The 19,975-nt window shown below is 47.7% G+C and overlaps 1 protein-coding gene and 1 long non-coding RNA gene across 2 annotated transcripts in view; one reads left to right on the plus strand and one right to left on the minus strand.

Moving 5' to 3' along the window:
* LOC308670313 overlaps positions 1 to 19,287 on the plus strand; it is a 605,733-nt gene extending 586,446 nt beyond the window's left edge. Inside the window, exon 2 of the long non-coding RNA XR_014026990.1 lies at positions 19,095 to 19,287. This is a non-coding gene — a long non-coding RNA (uncharacterized lncRNA). The remainder of the gene's footprint in view (positions 1 to 19,094) is intronic.
* Positions 13,856 to 19,975, minus strand: part of PLXNA4 (plexin A4) — a gene marked incomplete at both ends in the record, with an annotated part of 438,455 nt that continues 432,335 nt past the window's right edge. Inside the window, 2 exons of the mRNA XM_081331751.1 lie at positions 13,856 to 13,951; positions 16,180 to 16,330. Coding sequence (XP_081187877.1) covers positions 13,856 to 13,951; positions 16,180 to 16,330 — 247 coding nt within the window. The remainder of the gene's footprint in view (positions 13,952 to 16,179; positions 16,331 to 19,975) is intronic.

Below are 19,975 nucleotides of genomic sequence, written 5' to 3' on the forward strand. Positions count from 1 at the left end.
AGTCTCCTGCTTGAGCAGGGGGTTGGACTAGAAGACCTCCAAGGTCCCTTCCTATTCTGATTGATTGATGCTTTCCGTCTTGGGCAGAGTTCAGCACTTTTCTTTCTCGGCCTCCAGGACTCCTTCTTCAATTAAACGTTAGGGCCGAGGCCGTGCTGAGAACAGATGGCTTGAAGATAAACAGACACAAGGCAATTAAAAGGACAGGAAGATGCCTCCTGCTTTTGCCTGCTCCTCGCTTAAAGGCAAGCGAGTCCCTGGTAGGAGGAGGTTGAACTGGCACATGAAAAGGAGGGGTGTGTGTGTGTGTGTGCTTTCATCGGAGCAGGGAGAGACTGTCAAAAAAGTCAAGATGGCAACCAGGATGGTACCATTGAGACTCTTCCTGTATTTTTCTCTCTCAAAGCAAACTGGAGATCAAGAGCAATAGCGCGAGCAGCTGGACTTACATACCGCTTCACAGTGCTTGACAGCCTTCTCTACTCTAACAGTACAAGTTTACAGAATCAGCCTGTTTCCCCCGCCCCCCAACAATCTGGGTTCACCTAAATCAGAAGGATGGAAGGGTTGTGTAGTGGGTTTCTTGGAAGCAGGAGGCGAGAGGCTTCAAACAGGAACATTGCTTTGTGGTAGGAACAGGAACAGAACTGAGAACAGAGGCTTCTACGCAGCTACTTACACGGTTGGCCACTAGGCGGCAGCCAATAGATTTAAAGGAACCTATTCCCGCCCCAGAGCCAACCAATCATCGTCCTGGAGACTGCATGTCTGGGCAGCCAGCGACCACACAGACACCCTAATTAAGCAATCTCAAGCAGCATTCGAAGACAGGTGAAAACAGTTCAAGTAAAAGGCCCGATACATTAAAATAAATAAATAAAATAAATAAAACATTACAGTTTAAGCTTGAGAAAAGATTGCTGGAGGAGGGGAAGCACTGGTGGCATTTCTCAAGAAGCTGAGAAGAAGAAAGAGAAGCTCTACTTAATGCTCTTAGCTCAAAGAGGAGGAGAGTGGACATTACAGAAGGGCTGATTTGTACTGACTGCAGGAAAATCTAATCTTTTTAAAAAGTTTTATTAGAGTTTATTATCAGATAAAATAAAAGAATGAAAGAGAGAGGAAAGGAAAGGAAGGGAAGGGAAGGGAAGGGAGGAAGAAAGGAAGGACTAGGAAGGAGAAAGGGAGGGAGGAGGAAAAGAAGAAAGAAAGAGAAAGAAAGAAAGAAAGAAAAGAGAGAGAGAGAGAGAGAGATAAAAAGGGGGGAAAGCAGTGTTTAGTGTAAGGTAAAGGTAAAGGTTCCCCCGCACATGCGTGCTAGTCGTTTCCGACTCTAGGGGCCGGTGCTCATCTCCGTTTCAAAGCCGAAGAGCCAGCGCTTGTCCGAGGACGTCTCCGTGGTCGTGTGGCCGGCATGACTAGACGCCAAAGGCGCACGGAACGCCGTTACCTTCCCACCGGAGTGGTCCCTATTTTTCTACTTGCATTTTTACGTGCTTTCGAACTGCTAGGTTGGCAGAAGCTGGGACGAGTAACAGGCGCTCACTCTGTTACGCGGCACTCGGGATTCGACCCGCCAAACTGCCGACCTTCTGATCGACAAGCTCAGCGTCCCAACCCACTGAGCCACCGCGTCCCTGCTAGTGATTAGTGTATCAGTACACAAAAAGAAGTTACAACCTGAACTTTTTGTTTCCCATTTCCAAATCTTGCAGGCCATTTCGTTAACAACAAAATCATTCTATTTGCCAAACAAACCTAAAGTTTAAGTTTCATTTTTCTCAGTTTCAAGTACTAAATCCAGAAATGGTTTCCAAGTGGAAACAAAAGTGGAATAAGTTCTTCTCTTCAGTTAATAAAGTGGATAAAATCGCTCAGATTCGGGCTGGCTTGGACTCCGACTGGGCAGTGTCTGACGAAGGGGAAACGATGGGTTTGGCCGATAATATCTGGGAAGAGTTTGATCCTGTGACTCTGGATGAAGTGGACAGGATCATGGGGAAATTAAGTGCCGCCACGTGTTTGTTGGACCCGTGTCCCTCCTGGCTGGTTTATGCGGCCCGGGAGGTTACACGAGGCTGGCTCCTGGCAGTTATAAATGCTTCCTTGAGTGAGGGGTGCTTCCCTCCCGCCTTGAAGGAGGCGGTGGTAAGGCCCCTCCTCAAGAAACCTGCCTTGGATCCAGCTATTTTAAACAACTTTCGTCCTGTCTCCAACCTTCGCTTTCTTGCGAAGGTCGTTGAGAGCGTGGTGGCATGGCAGCTCCCTTTGGTCCTGGAGGAAACTGAGTATCTGGATCCGTACCAATCGGGTTTCAGGCCCGGGTACAGCACGGAGATGGCATTGGTCGCACTGGTGAATGATCTCTGGCGGGCCCGAGACAGGGGTTATTCCTCTGTCCTGGTCCTTTTAGATCTCTCAGCGGCTTTTGATACCATCGACCATGGTATCTTGCTGCGACGTCTTGCGGGGTTGGGAGTGGGAGGCACTGTTTTACGGTGGTTCTCCTCCTACCTCTCGGGCCGCTCGCAGACGGTGTTGACAGGAGGGCAGAGGTCAACCCCTAGGCCCCTTAGTTGTGGGGTGCCTCAGGGGTCGGTACTCTCGCCCCTCCTGTTCAACATCTATATGAAGCCGCTGGGTGAGATCATCCGTGGTTTTGGGGTGAGGTATCATCAATATGCCGATGATACCCAGCTCTTTATCTCCACCCCGAACCAAGCCAGTGATGCCCTCGATGTGATGTCCCGTTGCCTGGAAGCGGTACGGATTTGGATGGGGAAGAACAGGCTCCGGCTCAACCCGGCCAAGACTGAGTGGCTTTACGTACCGGCATCTCGACTTGTCCAAGAGGTTCCATCTTTGGTTATGGGAGGAGAGGTGTTGCCTCCCGTTGATAGGGCGCGCAATTTAGGCATCCTCCTGGACTCACGACTCAGTTTTGAAGATCATATTGGAGTCGTGGCCAGGGGGGCATTTGCCCAGGTTCGCCTGGTGCACCAGTTGCGCCCCTATCTGGACCGAGATGCCCTGCGTACGGTCACACATGCACTCGTTACCTCTCGGATAGACCACCCGGAGGCTCCAGCTGGTGCATAATGCGGCCGTGCGGGTAGTGATGGGAGCATCCCGATACTCCCATATTACACCCCTCCTGCGTGAGCTGCATTGGCTACCAGTTGTCTTCCGGGCGAGATTTAAGGTGCTGGTACTTACCTTTAAAGCCCTACATGGCTTAGGCCCGGGATATTTGCAGGACCGTCTACTGCCGGGGACGACTTCCCATCGCCCTGTGCGCTCACACAGAGAGGGCCTCCTCAGGGTACCGTCGGCCAGACAATGTCGGCTGGCGACCCCCAGGGGGAGGGCCTTCTCTGTGGGAGCGCCAGCCCTATGGAACCAGCTCCCCCCTGAGCTTCGGATGGCCCCGGACCTCCGGTCCTTTCGCCGCGACCTCAAAACTTTCCTCTTCCATCAGGCTGACCTGGATTGACGATGGGTTTTTAAATATGTTTTAATTTTTAACTCTGTAGTTAATTTATTTTGGGGCTGTTATTTAATTCTTTTTAAATTTTTGTATTGTTGTTTTTATTGTTGTTAGCCGCCCTGAGTCCTTCGGGAGATAGGGCGGCATATAAGTGCCAAAAATAAATAAATAAATAAATAAATAAATAAATAAATAAATAAATAAATAAATAAATAAATAAATAAATAAATAAATAAATAAATAATAAAAGAGACAATTTTACCACCTCGGCCGACTCCGTCGCCTTTTACCGTCCAAAGCATCCTCGTTTAACAGCAGATTGACCGTGGGGGTGTGGGGGTGTGTGTGGGGGGCTCCAGCAGACTCCGTGCTGGCTTTCCCTTTATTAGAGGGGTCCAAATGGAGTCAGGAGAGCCATCTGTCCGTGATACTTAAATCAGGATTCCTGCAGTCAGCAGAGGCTGAGTTTCACAGCCTCAAGGGTCTTAACCATCTTTATATAATTTGAAGGAAGAAAGAAATGAGACTCGGCTTTCTAACGTGACTTAAAACAAAACAGCCACCTCACCCCACCCCACCCCCCGACGTGGGGCAGATATTTGATGTTATCCACCTCCCCAGATCCAGTACAGATCAAAAGCCTGGGATAAATCTAGTTTAATGAAAAGAAGGAATGGGGGGGAGGGGGGGTGACATGATAGCAGTCTTTCAATATTTGAGAGGTTGCCACAAAGAGGAAGTGGGGAGGGGGTAGGGGGGGTGGGCAACCTATTCTCCAAGGCACCAGAAAGTAAGAGAAGAAGCAAGGGATGGAAACTCATCAAGGAGAGAAGCAACCTGGAGTTAAGGAGAAACTTCCTAACAGGGAGGACAATTAACCAGTGGAACAGCTTGCCACCAGAAGTTGTGGGTGCTCCATCACTGGAGGTTTTTAAGAAGAGGCTAGACAGCCATTTGTCTGAAATGGTATACAGTCTCCTACTTGAGCAGGGGGCTGAACTAGAAGACCTCCAAGGTCCCTTCCAGCTGTATTCTGATTGATTGATTGATTGATTGATTGATTGAAGAGTCTTCCAAAGTCCTTGAAACGGTTAGCTTCTTAAGCTAGGACCAGTCTAATCCCAGCTCCTAAATCAAAGCTATCGGTTTGTACGTCCTGATTTTACATGTTTTTTTTTCCCCTCTCAGGTCCATGTCTTTCTTTTGATTTTATTTTTTCCCCCGCTGCTGGAAAATAACAATAACCAACGTGATCTGTTGTGCTTTCACCCCACACTTTACAAATCTGCCATTAAAAGGCCCTGGGACAGGCAGGAAAAGAAAAGAAAAGAAAAGAAAAGAAAAGAAGAAAGGAAATCACCCTCCGGAGGAATAATGACGGCAGAGTAAATTAAACCCGACGAGGCAAAACATCTGGAAAACCGAGATTAAAAGCTCTTGTTTCTCCCCCCCCCCCACACACACACACTTATAGCTTTTAGTTAAAAATGCTGTTTGAATGGAAGTATTGCAAAGACCTTTGAAGGGAAGGAGGTGTGGAATAACTAAATAAAAGGCAAGGGAAATAATATTCCTTTATTGCAATCAGCTTTCTGGCTTGGCCGGTGCACAACATCTTTTCAATGTGGAGAAAAGGGATTTTTGGAAGTTTCACAAATGTAGCCAACAGAAAATCTGGAAAGGGAAGTGTAATGTATTGGGCCTTTTACTTGAACTGTTTTCACGTGTCTTTTGAAAGCTTCTTAAGATTGCTTAATTAGGGTGTCTTTGTAACGGTCGCTGACTGCCCAGACATGCAGTCTCCAGGACGATCATTGGTTGGCTCTGGGGCGGGAATAGGTTCCTTCAAACCTATTGGCCGCCACCTAGTGGCCAACCGTATAAGTAGCTGCGCAGAAGCCTCTGATTCAGTTCTGTTCTTGTTACTTCAATAAAGCAATGTTCCTGTTTGAACCCTCTCCTCTCGCCTCCTGCTTCCAAAGAACCCACTACACAACAGGAAGAAACAGATTCAAAAGATGCCGGAAGAAAGACAAAAGTCAAACCAGGGCAAGGATAAAGCAGAGAATAAACCCAGAAGGTAGCTAGGATTGCCGGCGGGTGACTCCCAGAGAGAGGGCCTTCTCTGTGGGTGCGCCTGCCCTTTGGAACCAACTTCCTATGGAACTTAGGACTGCCCCCAACCTCCGTTCATTTCGCCGGGACCTAAAAACTTGGCTCTTTGAGCTGTCTGGCCTAGACTGAGGGGTTTTTAATTGGGTTTTAAAGTTTTAACTTTTGGGCTTAAATTTAATTAATTATTTTAAATTTATTTTAACTTTTGTACTGTATGGTTTTAATTGCCCTGTAAACTGCCCTGAGTCCTATGGGAATAGGGCGGTATATAAGTCAAATAAGTAAGTAAGTAAGTAAGTAAGTAAATAAATAAATAAATAAATAAATAAATAAATAAATAAATAAATAAATAAATAAATAAATAAATAAGTAAGACGATTTTAATTAAAAGTATAATCAGCTCCTGCATCCTAATCTCAAGTTATCTTCCTAAACAGGTAGCGATCGACTTAACGGCCACAATTCAGCCCCAATTTTCTGTTGCTAAGCAAGACAGCTGTGGCAAGTTTTGCCCCGTTTTACGACCTCTCCCGCCGCAGTTGCTAAGCAAATCCCCGCGGTTGTTAAGTTAGGAACACGGTTGTTAAGTGAATCTGGCTTCCCCCATTGACATTGCTTGTCAGAAGGTCACAAATGGGGATTACGCGACGCCGGGGACACCAGCTGCCTGCAATTAGTGCAGGTTCGAGTCCCACCAGGCTCAAGGTTGACTCAGCCTTCCATCCTTCCCAGGTAGGTAAAATGAGGACCCAGATTGTTGGGGGCAATTAAGCTGACTTTGTAATAATGCCGCTTGGGGTGTGTGTGAAAGCCCTAATAAGCAGGCATATACATAGAATGAAGGCTATTGCTAAGCACATTGATTTGTGCTTTAGATTGTAAGCCGCCCTGAGTCTTCGGAGAAGGGCGGGATATAAATGGGATTTAAATAAATAAATAAATAAATAAATAAATAAATAAATAAATAAATAAATAAATAAATACGAGGCAGTTGCCAAATGTCCAGATCTGGAGCACGTAATCGTGGGGGAATGTTGCAACGGTCGTTAAGTGTGAAAAACAACCCTAAGTCGCTTTTTTTTCCAGCGCCATCATGACTTTGGATGGTTGCTAAACGAACGGTTGTGAGTCCAGGACTGCCTATACTCAATTGCTGGGGTTCTCTGGGTTTTTGCAGGCCAGCAATTTAGTGGCACCCAGCACCCCAACTCTTCTTGAGCAGACCACCCTGATTAAAAGTGAACCGTTTGTTTTAGGGTGCCTGTTTGGCCCTGCGGTCGAGCGAGGCCTCTCCCTACTCAAGAGAAGCATGACTGGCCAACAAGGGGAGAAGGCTTTCTGGGATGGAAGGGGAGGGAAGGGCTACACACCATTTCATTTTCCATCTCAGACGAGGTTGATAGAAAAGTGGACAGCCAGGCGAGTTTCTGGTAGGCTTGTGTTACGTCTTTGTGAGAAACGCTTCTCGCTACTGGAAGATCTGCATCTCCTGTCTCTCTCTCTCTGGCTGTCCATCCATCCATCCGTCCGTCCTATCACCCATCTCTCTATCACCCCCCCATCTCTCTCTCTATCTCTCATCTATCTCTATCTCTAAACATCCATCCGTCCGTCTTTATCTAATCTCTTTATCTCATCATGTTTATCTATCTTCTATCATCTATCCATTTCTCTCCCATCTCTCTCTCTCTCTATTAACTATCTATCATCTATGTATCTATGTATCTATCATCTATCTATCTATCTATCTATCTATCTATCTATCTATCTATCTATCTATCTATCATCTCTCTGCCTGCCATCCATCCATCCATCCATCCTTCCATCCATCCATCTATTATCTATCTATCTATCTATCTATCTATCTATCTATCTATCTATCTATCTATCTATCTATCTATCTATCTATCTATCTATCTATCTATCTATCTCTATCATTTGTCTTATGTCTCATCTATCTAATCTATCTATCATCTATCTATCTATCTATCTATCTATCTATCTATCTATCTATCTATCTATCTATCTATCTATCTATCTATCTCTATCATTTGTCTTATCTCTCATCTATCTAATCTAACTGTCTATCTATCTATCTATCTATCTATCTATCTATCTATCTATCTATCTATCTATCTCTATCATTTGTCTTATCTCTCATCTATCTAATGTCTGTCTATCTATCTATCTATCATCTATCTATCTATCTATCTATCTATCTATCTATCTATCTATCTATCTATCTATCTATCTATCTGTATTTTTCTATCATCTATCATTTGTCTTTATCTATCTATCTATCATCTATCTATCTATCATCTATCTATCTATCTATCTATCTATCTATCTATCTATCTATCTATCTATCTATCTATCTATCTATTATATCTATCTATCATCTATCTCTATCCTATCTCTATCTATTTATATCATGCCTATCATCTATTTACCTTTCTATATCTATTATCCATCCATCCATCTATCCTTCATCTCTCTCCCGCCTAGCTCTCCATCTCTCCATTTTTGTCTGTCTCTATCATCTGTCTCTAACATCTCTCTTCCCCCCCCCCTTTGTCTTTCTCTTCCCTCCCTCCCTCCGATTTCCTTGATCCATACAGTATCCAAAGAGCATGTACAGGATGGGTTAGGCCACCCTACTTTTTCTGCCTTCGTCTTTCACCAACAAAGAGTTCGAAGGAAGGACTCACATGATCACAATGGAATTGATTTTTATCTTTTTTTTAAATAAACTTTATTCTATATTACAAATAGCTTTTTTGTTTTGTTTTGTTTTGTTCTGTTCTGTTCTGGACTGCAAAATAGGAATGCCTTATATTTACAAACACAGGTATACAATTAAGTATAACAAAGGTACAGAAGCTTTACCAAGTTAACACCAGGATCCTGTTTGAAAGAACTCATCATTTCCGTGATACGGTTTGGGTTTGGAAACTCAAGATATTAGGTTTAAAACAAAAAAATAAAATAACTGGAAAAGGAAGAAAAGCAGCAGACTTCGATCATCCGAAGCCTGCACATTTGCAATCCAGGCTGTGCTGTTTTCATTATCAATATTATCATCATTATTATTGTGGCTCTTTTGTAATACTGTCTTATAAAGATGAGACCTTCTCCCAACACTTCCTGTTCAAAATAGAAATTTTACTAAATCAGGCAGAGGTTGACCTGTAATACCAAACTTGAAGATGTGTGGACTCCAATTCCCATTCCATGCTGGCTGGGGAATTTGGGGACTTGGAGTCCAAAACCTCTTAGTTGCGGAGGTTGAGAAACACCGGCACACAGGATCGAAACACGGTTAAAAATCGCCAGGGTGTTCTGTTGCTGGCATAAACAATTACCGGTAGTCCTCGGCTTACGACAACCCTCGAGATCAGAATTTCTGTCGCTAAGTGAGTCACACCTTTTTTTGCCATGGTGGTTAAGCGAATTAGTGCAGTCGTTAAATGAATCGTGCGGCCGCTAACGTGAATCCAGCTCCCCCATTGACCTGGCTTGTCAGAGGCTGGCTGGAGAGGCTGCAAAGGGTGATCACATGAGCCCTGGATGTTGCAACAGTCGGACAGTCGTAAGTGCGAGGGCCGGCTGTAACTCATTTTCTTCCCTGCTGACGTAACTTCAAATGGTCATAAGCCGAGGACTACAAGTATATTGGCTCAAATTCCGCCTGGTACGGCAAGGTAGTCTTTGCATTTCCTGTAGTTCCCGCGAGTCTTGGTAAGAAATTACTGCTTGTAGCTCTTCGAATGCCATGCAGGTTTTTTTTTAAATTCATATCAGGTAAATGGCACTTAAAAAAAAAAATCTTGAGAGTCCTCATACGGGAAAAGAATCAAGAGTTTCTTTGCGGGTGGGAAGATCTCGGACTGCAAAAATTAAAAATTGCGTTTGGAATTCTGAACTGCCTCCCAGAATCCTTGGAAATGGGATGAAGGGGGATGAAAACCAGTCTGGAGGAAGTTCAGTTTTCTTTATTCAGGGTGGGATGGAATGTCTACGGAGATTCTCCATCATCCAGGTCATGGTTATCCCCAAAGATGCTTTTTCAGGAGGCAACAGGACTTTCTCGTTTTTTCTCTGAAGACCGTTTGCTTCTCACCCAAGAAGCTTCTTCAGCTCTGACTGGATGGGTGGGGAGTGGAAGGATTTATACTCCTTGAAGAGAGTTGGTCATTTGCATTCTTTTAGAGAGCCGTTGAGGCCACTTGGAGGTTTATCAAAATCCACATTTTGGACAGAGGAGAACCGCTGGTTTGAAAGAAGAGTCAAAGAGGCCATCTATCTCCAAATTGAACATCCCTCCCTCAACATAGGGGGAGGCATACGACATCATCTATCACCAGTCTACAACATGGTCCTTTCAGCAGTTCCAAGAAGGTCCCACACCCATTTGCATCCTGAGGGGGCAGATCAACCTCCAGGTGCCCTCAATGACTCTCTGAAAGAATGCAAATGACCAGCTGTCTGTAAGGAGTATAAATCCTTCCATTCCCCGCCATCCAGGCAGAGCTGAAGAAGCTTCTCGGTGACCCTGAGGGGGCAGATCAACCTCCAGGTGGACTCAATGACTCTCTGAAAGAATGCAAATGACCAGCTGTCTGTAAGGAGTATAAATCCTTCCATTCCCTGCCATCCAGGCAGAGCTGAAGAAGCTTCTCGGTGACCCTGAGGGGGCAGATCAACCTCCAGGTGGACTCAATGACTCTCTGAAAGAATGCAAATGACCAGCTGTCTGTAAGGAGTATAAATCCTTCCATTCCCCATCCAGGCAGAGCTGAAGAAGCTTCTGGGATGACAAGCAAAACGTCTTCAAAGAAAAGCAAGGAAGTCCAGTTGCCTCCTGGGAAAAAAAAATTGGGATGTAGGATGGAACCCTAAATTTTACCTGGGTTCCTGAATTTTTCTGGATTGCGCCTTAAACCAGCCACATTGAAGGTGATTAAATAACACCCACACCCACACACACACACATCAAGGTCTTTGTGGATCAAGCGTCTCCGTTCACATACCTGGTAAACCTGGCTAGGGTTAATCTCGGTTTATTTTGTGTCCCAGGTGCTCATCCTACCATTCAAAGGATGGTGCAAAGACACGTAGAGGCGTTGATTTCACACTCTGAGGAAGCTGTGTGAATCCTGTCACACTCTCCGAAGCACAACACACACGTTAAACCCAGTTACCGAACTGCCTCATCTTCCAGTGTCGCTTCACACAATAAACCTTAAACCACAAAAAGGGCAGGGTGGGAGCAAGCCAGTAACCCAGGGGAGAACGATCCGCAATGAAAAATTAACCGAGAAGTTTGAACTGGGCTGCCAAATTTTCAAACAAACCAGCTTCAGCATGCCGTATCCAGAATTACAGTCAAGCTCTTGAACAAAAGAACAGGTCTACTGAACGCAAAGTTTCTCACACACACAGTCCTCGACTTACGACCACAATTGAGCCCAAAATTTTATCTGGCTAAGCAAGACGGGTATCGAGGGAGTTTTGCCCCATTTTTATGGCTTTTCTTGCTACGGTGGCTACGTCGAATCACCGCAGTTGTCAAGCTAGTAACGTCATTAAACGAATCTGGTTTCTCCCCCCCCCCAATTGACTTTGCTTGCCAGAAGGTCGTAAAAAGGGGATCACGTGACTCCGGGACGCTGCAACTGTCATAAATAGGAGCCAGTTGCCAAGCGTCTGGATTTTGGATCACCTGCCCACGGGGAGGCTGCAACGGTTGTAACTGTGAAAAACGGTCCTCAAGTCGCTTTTTTCAGGGCTGTTGCAGCTTTGAACGGTCACTAAACGAGCAGTTATAAGTCGAGAACTGCCTGTAACAATAGAGAGGTTAATCCCTGGGATTTTGTTCACTTTCCTACTGGTTTCCACGTACTGTACAGCAATTGCATCCATCTGCAGCTTGCTAAATTTCACACAGCTCTGGATTTATTTAAAGTGAGAGGACCCTTTAGATCAGAGACCCCCGACCTTTTGGGCGCCAGGGACCACCGGTTCCGTGGAGAGGGGTTTTTTCCGTGGACCGGAGGGGGCGTGGTTTTGTGTGCTGCCTGCATCCCGCGGATGGGGCTTTGCTTGTTTAGTGCGGACCGGTTGCTTGCATGCCGCGGCCCGGTACCGGTCCACAAACTGGAGGCTGGGGACCCCTGCTCAAGTCCGTGCAAAATGCACAGTTGTGGAGCCGAGATCTCAGCGGAATTTGTAGGAAAATGAGGCTGAAAATTGGAGAAAGAAGTTGCGGAACACTGAATTCAGACACGGAGTGATTTGATCACAGCTACTGTAGTTTGGAGCTGTTGTTATTGGCACAGAGAAGTGTAAGATGTTTTCCTGGATCAAATCAGAATGAAAGGAAGGAAGGAAGGAAGGAAGGAAGGAAGGAAGGAAGGAAGGAAGGAAGGAAGGAAGGAAGGAAGGGAGGGAGGGAGGGAGGGAGGAAAATAAGAGGCGGAAAGTAGGAAAGAAGGAAGAGAGAGAGAGAGAGGAAGGGAGAAAGCAGAAAGGTAAAGGAAGAAAGGGATGAAAGGAGGGAGGGAGGGAAGGGAGGAAGGAAAGGAGAGAGGTAAATAAGAGGAAGAAGGAAGGAAGTAGAGAAGAAGGAAGAAAGGGAGGAAGGAAGGAGAGAAAGAAAGGTAGAAAGAAGAAAGAAAGGGAGGGAGCGAAGAAACCTGGAGTTAAGGAGAAGCTTCCTAACAGTGAGAAAAATCAACCAGTGGAACAGCTTGCCACCAGAAATCGTGGGCGCTCCATCACTGGAGGTTTTTTTTAAAGAAAAAGACTGGACAGTCACCTGTCTGAGATGGCACAGGGTCCCCTGCTTGAGCAGGGGGCTGGACTGGAAGACCTCCAAGGTCCCTTCCGGCTCCTATTCCGATTGGCTGATTATTCCAGCTGTAACGATGGTTTCACAGGGGGAAAAACCCGGTAGGAAATTGAACGGATTACATTACGGCCACTGCAACTTCCATTTCGTTGGGAAAGGCCCGGTGACCACACACACACACACACACACACACACACACTCCAAGTAAGAAACTCTTTCTCTTCCGCCTCCCCACCTCCAATTCCGGGCTAGGACCTCGTCCTTATCTATATAACGCTGGCTCTCATTATCCGGGCCTTGGCTGTGCCTTTGTGGTTTAGGAAGGCAATCCAGGAAGTAAAATAGGAGAGATCCTTTGGGGAGTCTTCAAGGGCAGGCCCCAACTCAGGCTGAGTTGGCTTTCCCCCAGCAGATGCAACGTCGCTGGTTTAAGGAGCAGAAGCAGAAGGACCTGGAGTGCTTCTTCACGTAGTTGGAGAAGGAACAGGTGGGGGGCGCGGATGACCTAAGATTGGGAGAATGGCTCTTCTTCCCGTTACCCGGCCAACGCAAGGAACCACGATTGACCCACCAAACCAAACCAAACAGGGGGAAGAAAAAAGAAGAAGAAGAAGAAGAAGAAGGATACCGTATGAAAATCAGAAGAGGGGAAGAGGGAAAAAGGCAGACTTCGCTTCTCCACCCAATCTCCAGAGATGGGTGGACAATCCTCCCGGTTCACAGATCACCGAGAGGCCTTCTTTCCATGACCTTCCTCTGCGGCAACCTCTCCATTCCTCCGCTTCAGGGCAAAGGTTGAGGAGAGGCAGCCGTTGGAGAAGAAGTTGTGTCTTTGTTTGTGTTTGTTTCCCCCCCCCAACCCACACCCCACACACGGGTGGGGACTTCTGAAAGCCAGAGAGCAATCCTCTCCCGGCACAGCTTCTGCGTCAACCCTGGGCTCCGTTCGGCATTGGCGAGCTCGAGGATGGCATGCCATCAAAGCAGCAAAGCATGGTGGAGGTGAACCCCAAGGTTACTCCTGCTCGCTTCACGGAGCAGGCAGTGGTACATTCGGGTGGCCACCGAAGAGGAACCTGCAGACAGAACCGGGCCCCCACCTGGACCGTCCCTGCCTTTTGCGGAGTCCTACTCAAGAGACGTTCCTCAAATCCTTGAGGACTGGGTAGTTCCGGCGGGCGGTCGAGGCTCAGAGACTTCAAAGCGTCTTCTGGCGACCCTCCTTGGCAGCCGGTTGGAAACTTGCACTTGATGATAAAAGTGGACTGAGGCACGGCTTGGTTTTATGTGTGTGTGTGTGTGTGTGTTTTGCGTTTGCGTGTCTGTGCGTGTGTCTGTGTGTTCTTTGTGTTCATCTGTTTGTGTCGATCCCTCCTGGAAAAGTCCTCTAGTTGGGGCAGTTCTCAGCTGTCTATGCTCATGAGGGTGATAACTTGTTCAAGTTTGTAGGTGAGTTTCTGCTTGCCGGCTTGGTCGTCCTGGTCAAGGGCTCCAAGGATCTGTGCAAAAGGGAGAAAGGAGAAAGGCGTTAGTAGTGCACGGGACGCGTGTCCAGCTGAAAAGGGCCACCAAAGGGATGGATGGATGTACTGGATGGATGGATGGATGGGTGATGACCCAGGGCACAGCACAGAGGCAATGCAGTCAGCTGTCAATTCAAACCGCCCTTTACTTGCTCAACATTTTCCCCAAAGGCTCCCACGTTTCTGGCAAGCCTCCAACAAAAGAAGACACACGCCCCTTCAGCCAACTCTGGCTGCAAGTAGGTTCACAGACAGTCTGATCAGAAGAGGAATTTACTCAAGGCCACGGAGATAACAAGGCATGACACATACATCATAAACCTAAGGAGTCTGTGGGAATACAAGCTTGCCTGAGCAGTTTCAGAAGAGAAGCCAAAATACAATCTGAGGTCTTTGAACATCCAAGCAACGTTCTCAGTCAGTCCAATGGTCAGAGTTTCCGGGTTTCCAAGCAGAGGTCACAGAACAAGAGATCAGCAACAACACACACAACTCCAAGGAATCAGCGTTTGTTCCCGACAAATGCCTCTCCCCACAGCGTCTCCTTAAGTCTCAGTCTCCAGGTGTGCCTTGTGGAGAGGGGTGGGACGCTCTTCTCCCGAGTAGTTGAGCCTGCCTGCGTTGTTGTTCCCTCCTTCTCTCCACTCTCCGTGCTCTAGGACCAGGTGGGGGTGGCCCTTGCTCATCGCCTGAACTCTGTCTCTCCTGTTCATCCTGTCCCAATCCTGAAGGGCCTTGGCCGGCCTCGGCCTGCTCTTCTCCATATTCCTCTGAAGCCACAGACACCTCACCCTTGACCTCCATAGGGTCCCATTCCAGCTCATTTTCCTCCGCAGATTCAGGCTCTGACGGAGGCATGACAGTACGTATGTATGGATGGATACATCTTAGAGCAGGGGTCCCCAAACTGTGGGCCAGGGCCTACCACCAGGGCCTGGGCTGCTGGCCACAGGGCTGCGGCACAGGCTGGCCGGTGCGCACACATCTGTGTGCCCTCACCCCCACTTGTGCTAGCACCACGGCTGTGTTGAAAATGGGGTGCGCGCCACTTGGTGAAAAAACAGTGCAGCACGTGGTGCAAAAATGGGGCAGGGCTAGCGCCGCCCTGTTTGCAATGTGTGCGTGCATATGCGTAAAATGCTTCCCCCTCTCTTTCCCTCCGATCCACCAACTGAGAAAGGTTGGGGACCTACAACAGATCCACCAACCTACAAAAGGTTGGGCAGTGGTCTCTTCAAGGTCCGTAAGCATGAGTTGTAGGAGAAGGAGAGGCAAAGCTGGAGGAGTCGTCAAGAGAGGAATCAGACTGGAGTTGTTACGTTCCCAAGGTCACCTGAGCAGTGCAAATGGGTGTGGAGGCTTCTTGGAACAGATAAGCTTTCAAATGGCCTCAACGACTCTCTAAAACAGAGCTCTCCAACCTTTCCAGGCTCGCAGACCAGCGGGGAGAGCTTCCAAATTACTGCGTGCATGCACGCACGCAAACAAGACCACACCCACTGGTGCAGTAGCAGCGGTCGTGTTCGTGCATGGGGCATGTGCTGGCACACCCCAGCAGCAGATAGCGCCCATTTGTGCATGCGCAAACGGGCCCTGCACACACACACACACACACACACCATGCTAGCGTCTCCATTCGCACCTACGTGCATATGCAAATGGGGGTGCGAGTGCGAGGGAATGAGCGCCCACAAATGCACACCCTGGCCAGCCATTTCTGTACCCCACTGGCCAAGAGCCCACAGCCCGGTACCAGGCTGCGGCCCATAGGTTGGGGGCCCCTGCTCTAAAAGAATGCAAATGACCAGCTGTCTGTAAGGAGTATAAGTCCTCCCATTCCCCACCCTCCAGTCAGAGCTGAAGAAGCTCCTTGGATGAGAAGCGAAATGTCTTCAAAGAAAAACAAGGAAGTCCAGTTGCTTCCTTGAAAAAGCACCTTTGGATTCAAGATGAGTGGACTTCAACTCCCAGAATCCCCCAACCAGCCCTGTGAAGTTCACCCATCTAAATCGCTAAGGTAGAGAAACTCTATTCCAGGAAATTCCAGGAAATGATTTGCAGAACATTTATGCCAGGAATCGACAACAATTGTCCTCTGGCTTTTATTTCCCCAAGTCACAAAAATGCCATAGAAGTGGTTGAAGGCCGAAACAAAGTGTTAGTTCACCCTTCGGGACAGCCAGGTCTGACTGCCCCACGCTCACCTCTTCGCTGTACTTGCCCACGTACGAGTAGATCTCGGAGAGTGCACTCATGGTATTGAACTCGTTCATGTGCATACGTGACTGCTCAGCTAGATACGCATTCATATCCTGGTCGCTAATCGCTGGCATCTTGCCTATATCTGAGTAGTACCTGGTGGGGAATAAAAGGAAAAGGGTGAGAACCCCGTTAAAAAAAAAAGCTTGATGTACAGAGAGCAGAATAACAGTGGAAGGGACCTTGGAGGTCTTCTAGTCCAACCCCTGTTAAGCAGGAGATCCTATAACATTCTGGACAAATGGCTGCCAAGTCTCTTCTTGAAAGTCTCCAGGGTTGGAGCACCTACAACAGAATAACAGAATTGGAGGGGACCTTGGAGGTCTTCTAGCCCAACCCCCTGTCATGCAGGAGACCCTATACCATTTCAGACAAATGACTGTCCAAACTCTTCTCAAAAACCTCCAGCGATGGAGCATTCACAAGTTCTGGAGGCAAGCCATTCCAGATTAAATGTTCTCTTTGTTGGAAAATTTCTCCTCAGTTCTAGGCGGGTTCTCTCCTTGATTAGTTCCCATCCATTGCTCGAAGTTTTGATAAAGTGTATTGAGAACTGAGTGTCAAGCTTGAAGCTCGCTTTGCTGGTGCAACCATTATTGCTTCCTACCTTGCCAATGAACTTGGGGGGAGGATGGGGAATTGGAATGCAGGCTACAAAGATTAAGAAGGCAGACCTTGAGCATCAAGGACGATTCATCAGGTGTCTGACTCTCCTCGGAGACATTTTCTCATAACAATATGATTGCACCCAATTGGGCAATGTGAGCTGTTCAGGGATGGGAAAGGGAATTCTATACTTTTACTATAGGGCAGGGGTCTTCAAACCTGGCCCTTTTGTGACGTGTGGACTTCAACTCCCAGAATTCCACGCCTGGCTGAGGAATTCTGGGAGTTGAAGTCCACACGTCACAACAGGGCCAAGTTTGAAGACCCCTGCTATAGGGGTGTGGTTTGGGCTTTGCCAGAGCTGGTTTTGCTTTCATACCTGCCAAAATGATGTAGTCAATAAAGTTTTACATTAAGAGATTGGAATGTCGCGAAGGTGTTTGTTTGTTTGGGTTTGTCAGTTGAAACCTTAACACTGAGCACTCCAAGGCTGCCCCATTAGCACACATTCCCTCTATATTTCCATTTCGCTAACGGGCGCCCACTCTTCCAAACATGTGTTTTGCTTATCATTTCCAGTGTGAGTAAACAGAACATCTAGATCAGGGATCCCCAACCCCCAGTCTGTGGATCGGTACCGGTCCGTGGCATGCCAGCAACCAGTCCGCACAAACAAGCAAAGCCCCGTATGCGCGATGCAGGCAGCACACAAAACCGCGCCCCCTCCGGTCTGCGGAAAAACCTCTCTCTGTGGAACCGGTCCTTGGTGCCCAAAAGGTTGGGGACCTCTGATCTAGATGACCGCAAGAAAAGATACAGGCCCATGGATTCCCCATTTCTGGCTAGAGCAGCGGCACCCAAACTTGATGGCTTGGCAGCCCGAGTGGGAGGGGGGAAGGAGAGGGGAACCAGCCTGTTGCTCGCGCAAGTCAAGGAGCACACGTGTGCCAGCCAATCACTCGTGCAGCCCGGTTCTGAATCGGGCATGGCCTGGTATGGAGCTGCGGTCTGCGGGTTGGAGACCCCTGGGGTAGAGAACACTACATCTAGCATACTTCTCGGATAGTCCTTGACTTACAACCATTCACTGAGCAATCATTCAAAGTTGCAATGCCACCGTAACAGGTGACTTACAACCAGTTCTTGCCCTTACAACGGTTACAGAATTCCCCCATATCAGACATGTCAAACACAAGGCCCGGGGGCCAGATCCGGCCCGCGAAGTGGTTTCATGTGGCCCACGAAGCCATCCTGGAAACAGTGAGGGAACGGCCCCCACTGCCTTGCCCAGAGACCCTCCTTCTGCCAGAGACCCTCAGATCTGTCCCACTCCTGCCCAGGCCCCCATAGACACCCTTGATGCGAACGATGTAGAGCTGGCCACGCCCACCCAGTAGGCCATGCCCACCCTGGCCATACCCACCTGGCCCCCTGAGGGCAACCGCAATGCTGATGTGGCCCTCAATGAAATTGAGTTTGACACCCCTGCCCCATATCAAAATTCGAGCAATGGACAACGAGCAGGTATTTACGACGGTTGCAGGATCGCGCACGGGGGGTGGGGGTGGGGATCCTGTGGTCTCCCTCTACGACCTTCCCCAGCCAGCTTCTGACAAGCAGTCAAGGAGGGGGGGAGGACCTGGATTCACTTAACGACCATATGACTCACTTAACAACTGCAGCGATTCACTTACCAACCCTGGACCAGAAGGTTCATAAAATCGGGCCCTGCTCCCTCAACGCCTGCCTTGCTTAACAATGCAAACCCTCGTCCCACTTTTGTTCATACGTTGAGAGCTTAGCTGTACAGAAAATGGAGGAACTTAATGAGCAGGGTTGTGAGCACAAGCGTTGCCTGCTCTCAGCTCCCACACCTTATTGCAGCTAACGGGGCTTCGACACCACCCTAATGCGGTGAAAAGATTTACCTGCGGGGGGGGGGGGGAGAAACCTGGGCTTTTTAAGGAGGCTGCTCTTTCAGGGGTGTCCCCTGCTTCTCCCCGGCTTTTAAGTCTGTTTTGGGCCGCGGAGGACAGGGATTTGCAGAAGGTAATCTGTCACTGTCCCCGGCAGCTGGGCTCCGCTGTCAACTGGTTAATTAGACGCCCGTCATTTACATTTTTAATTCCCGCAATCTGACGTTTTCGCAGGCCTGCCGAGAAATAGCCGCACATGTTCCATGCGCCCCCTCCCCCACCCCGCCTTTCCCCCCAAGGAGCATCCAGAGTTTGGAAGTTCGCAGAGAGAGAAGAAGAGAAAGAAAAGAAAAGAAAAGAAAAGAAAAGAAAAGAAAAGAAAAGAAAAGAAAAGAAAAGAAAAGAAAAGAAAAGAAATGAAAAGAAAAGAAAAAAAGAAAAGAAAAGAAAAGAAAAGAAAAGAAAAGAAAAGAAAAGAAAAGAAAAGAAAAGAAAAGAAAAGAAAAGAAAAGAAAAGAAAAGAAAAGAAAAAGCAGAAGATGAAATAGAGGACGGGTGTCTTGTGAAGCCCCCAAAGTCACCGGCAGAGTTTGGTTCCTTCTTTTCGTTCAACGGCCGCCCCTGCCAAAGGGACTTTAAAATAGAAATGACCAATTTGTGACCTCTAATTTCAGGAGACGTAGTCCTCGACTTACGACTACAACGGAGCTCCAAATTTCTGTTGCTACATGAGACAGGCACCGCTCCGGCAAGAACGCCAAATCGGGTGTTGTCGCTGGAGTAGGGTGTGGGGGTGTTCCATTATATTATTGTATTGTTTTTCCTCTTGTTGTTTTTCATTTTCTTTTATAGGATGTTTTTCTACTTACGTAGAAAACAGTTCAAACCCCGAGCTACAGATATTCTTTTCTTTTGGAACGGGTGAGTGTGTTTAGAATATAGAATAACAGAGTTGGAAGGGACCTTGGAGGTCATCTAGTCTAACCCCCTGCTCAGGCAGGAAACCCTATACCAGGGGTAGGCAACCTCGGCTCTTTTAGGACTCGTGGACTTCAACTCCCAGAATTCCTGAGCCACCCGTGCTGAGGGGAAAGGGAGAGGTTTCCATGCTGAGCCAGGCTGGCTCAGGAATTCTGGGAGTTGAAGTCCATGAGTCCTAAAAGAGCCGAGGTTGCCTACCCCTGCCCTACACCATTTCAGACAAAGGGCTGTCCACGTC

Source organism: Vipera berus (genome assembly GCF_964194415.1).
Source record: "Vipera berus genome assembly, chromosome: 6".
In the NCBI taxonomy this organism is placed as follows: domain Eukaryota; kingdom Metazoa; phylum Chordata; class Lepidosauria; order Squamata; family Viperidae; genus Vipera; species Vipera berus.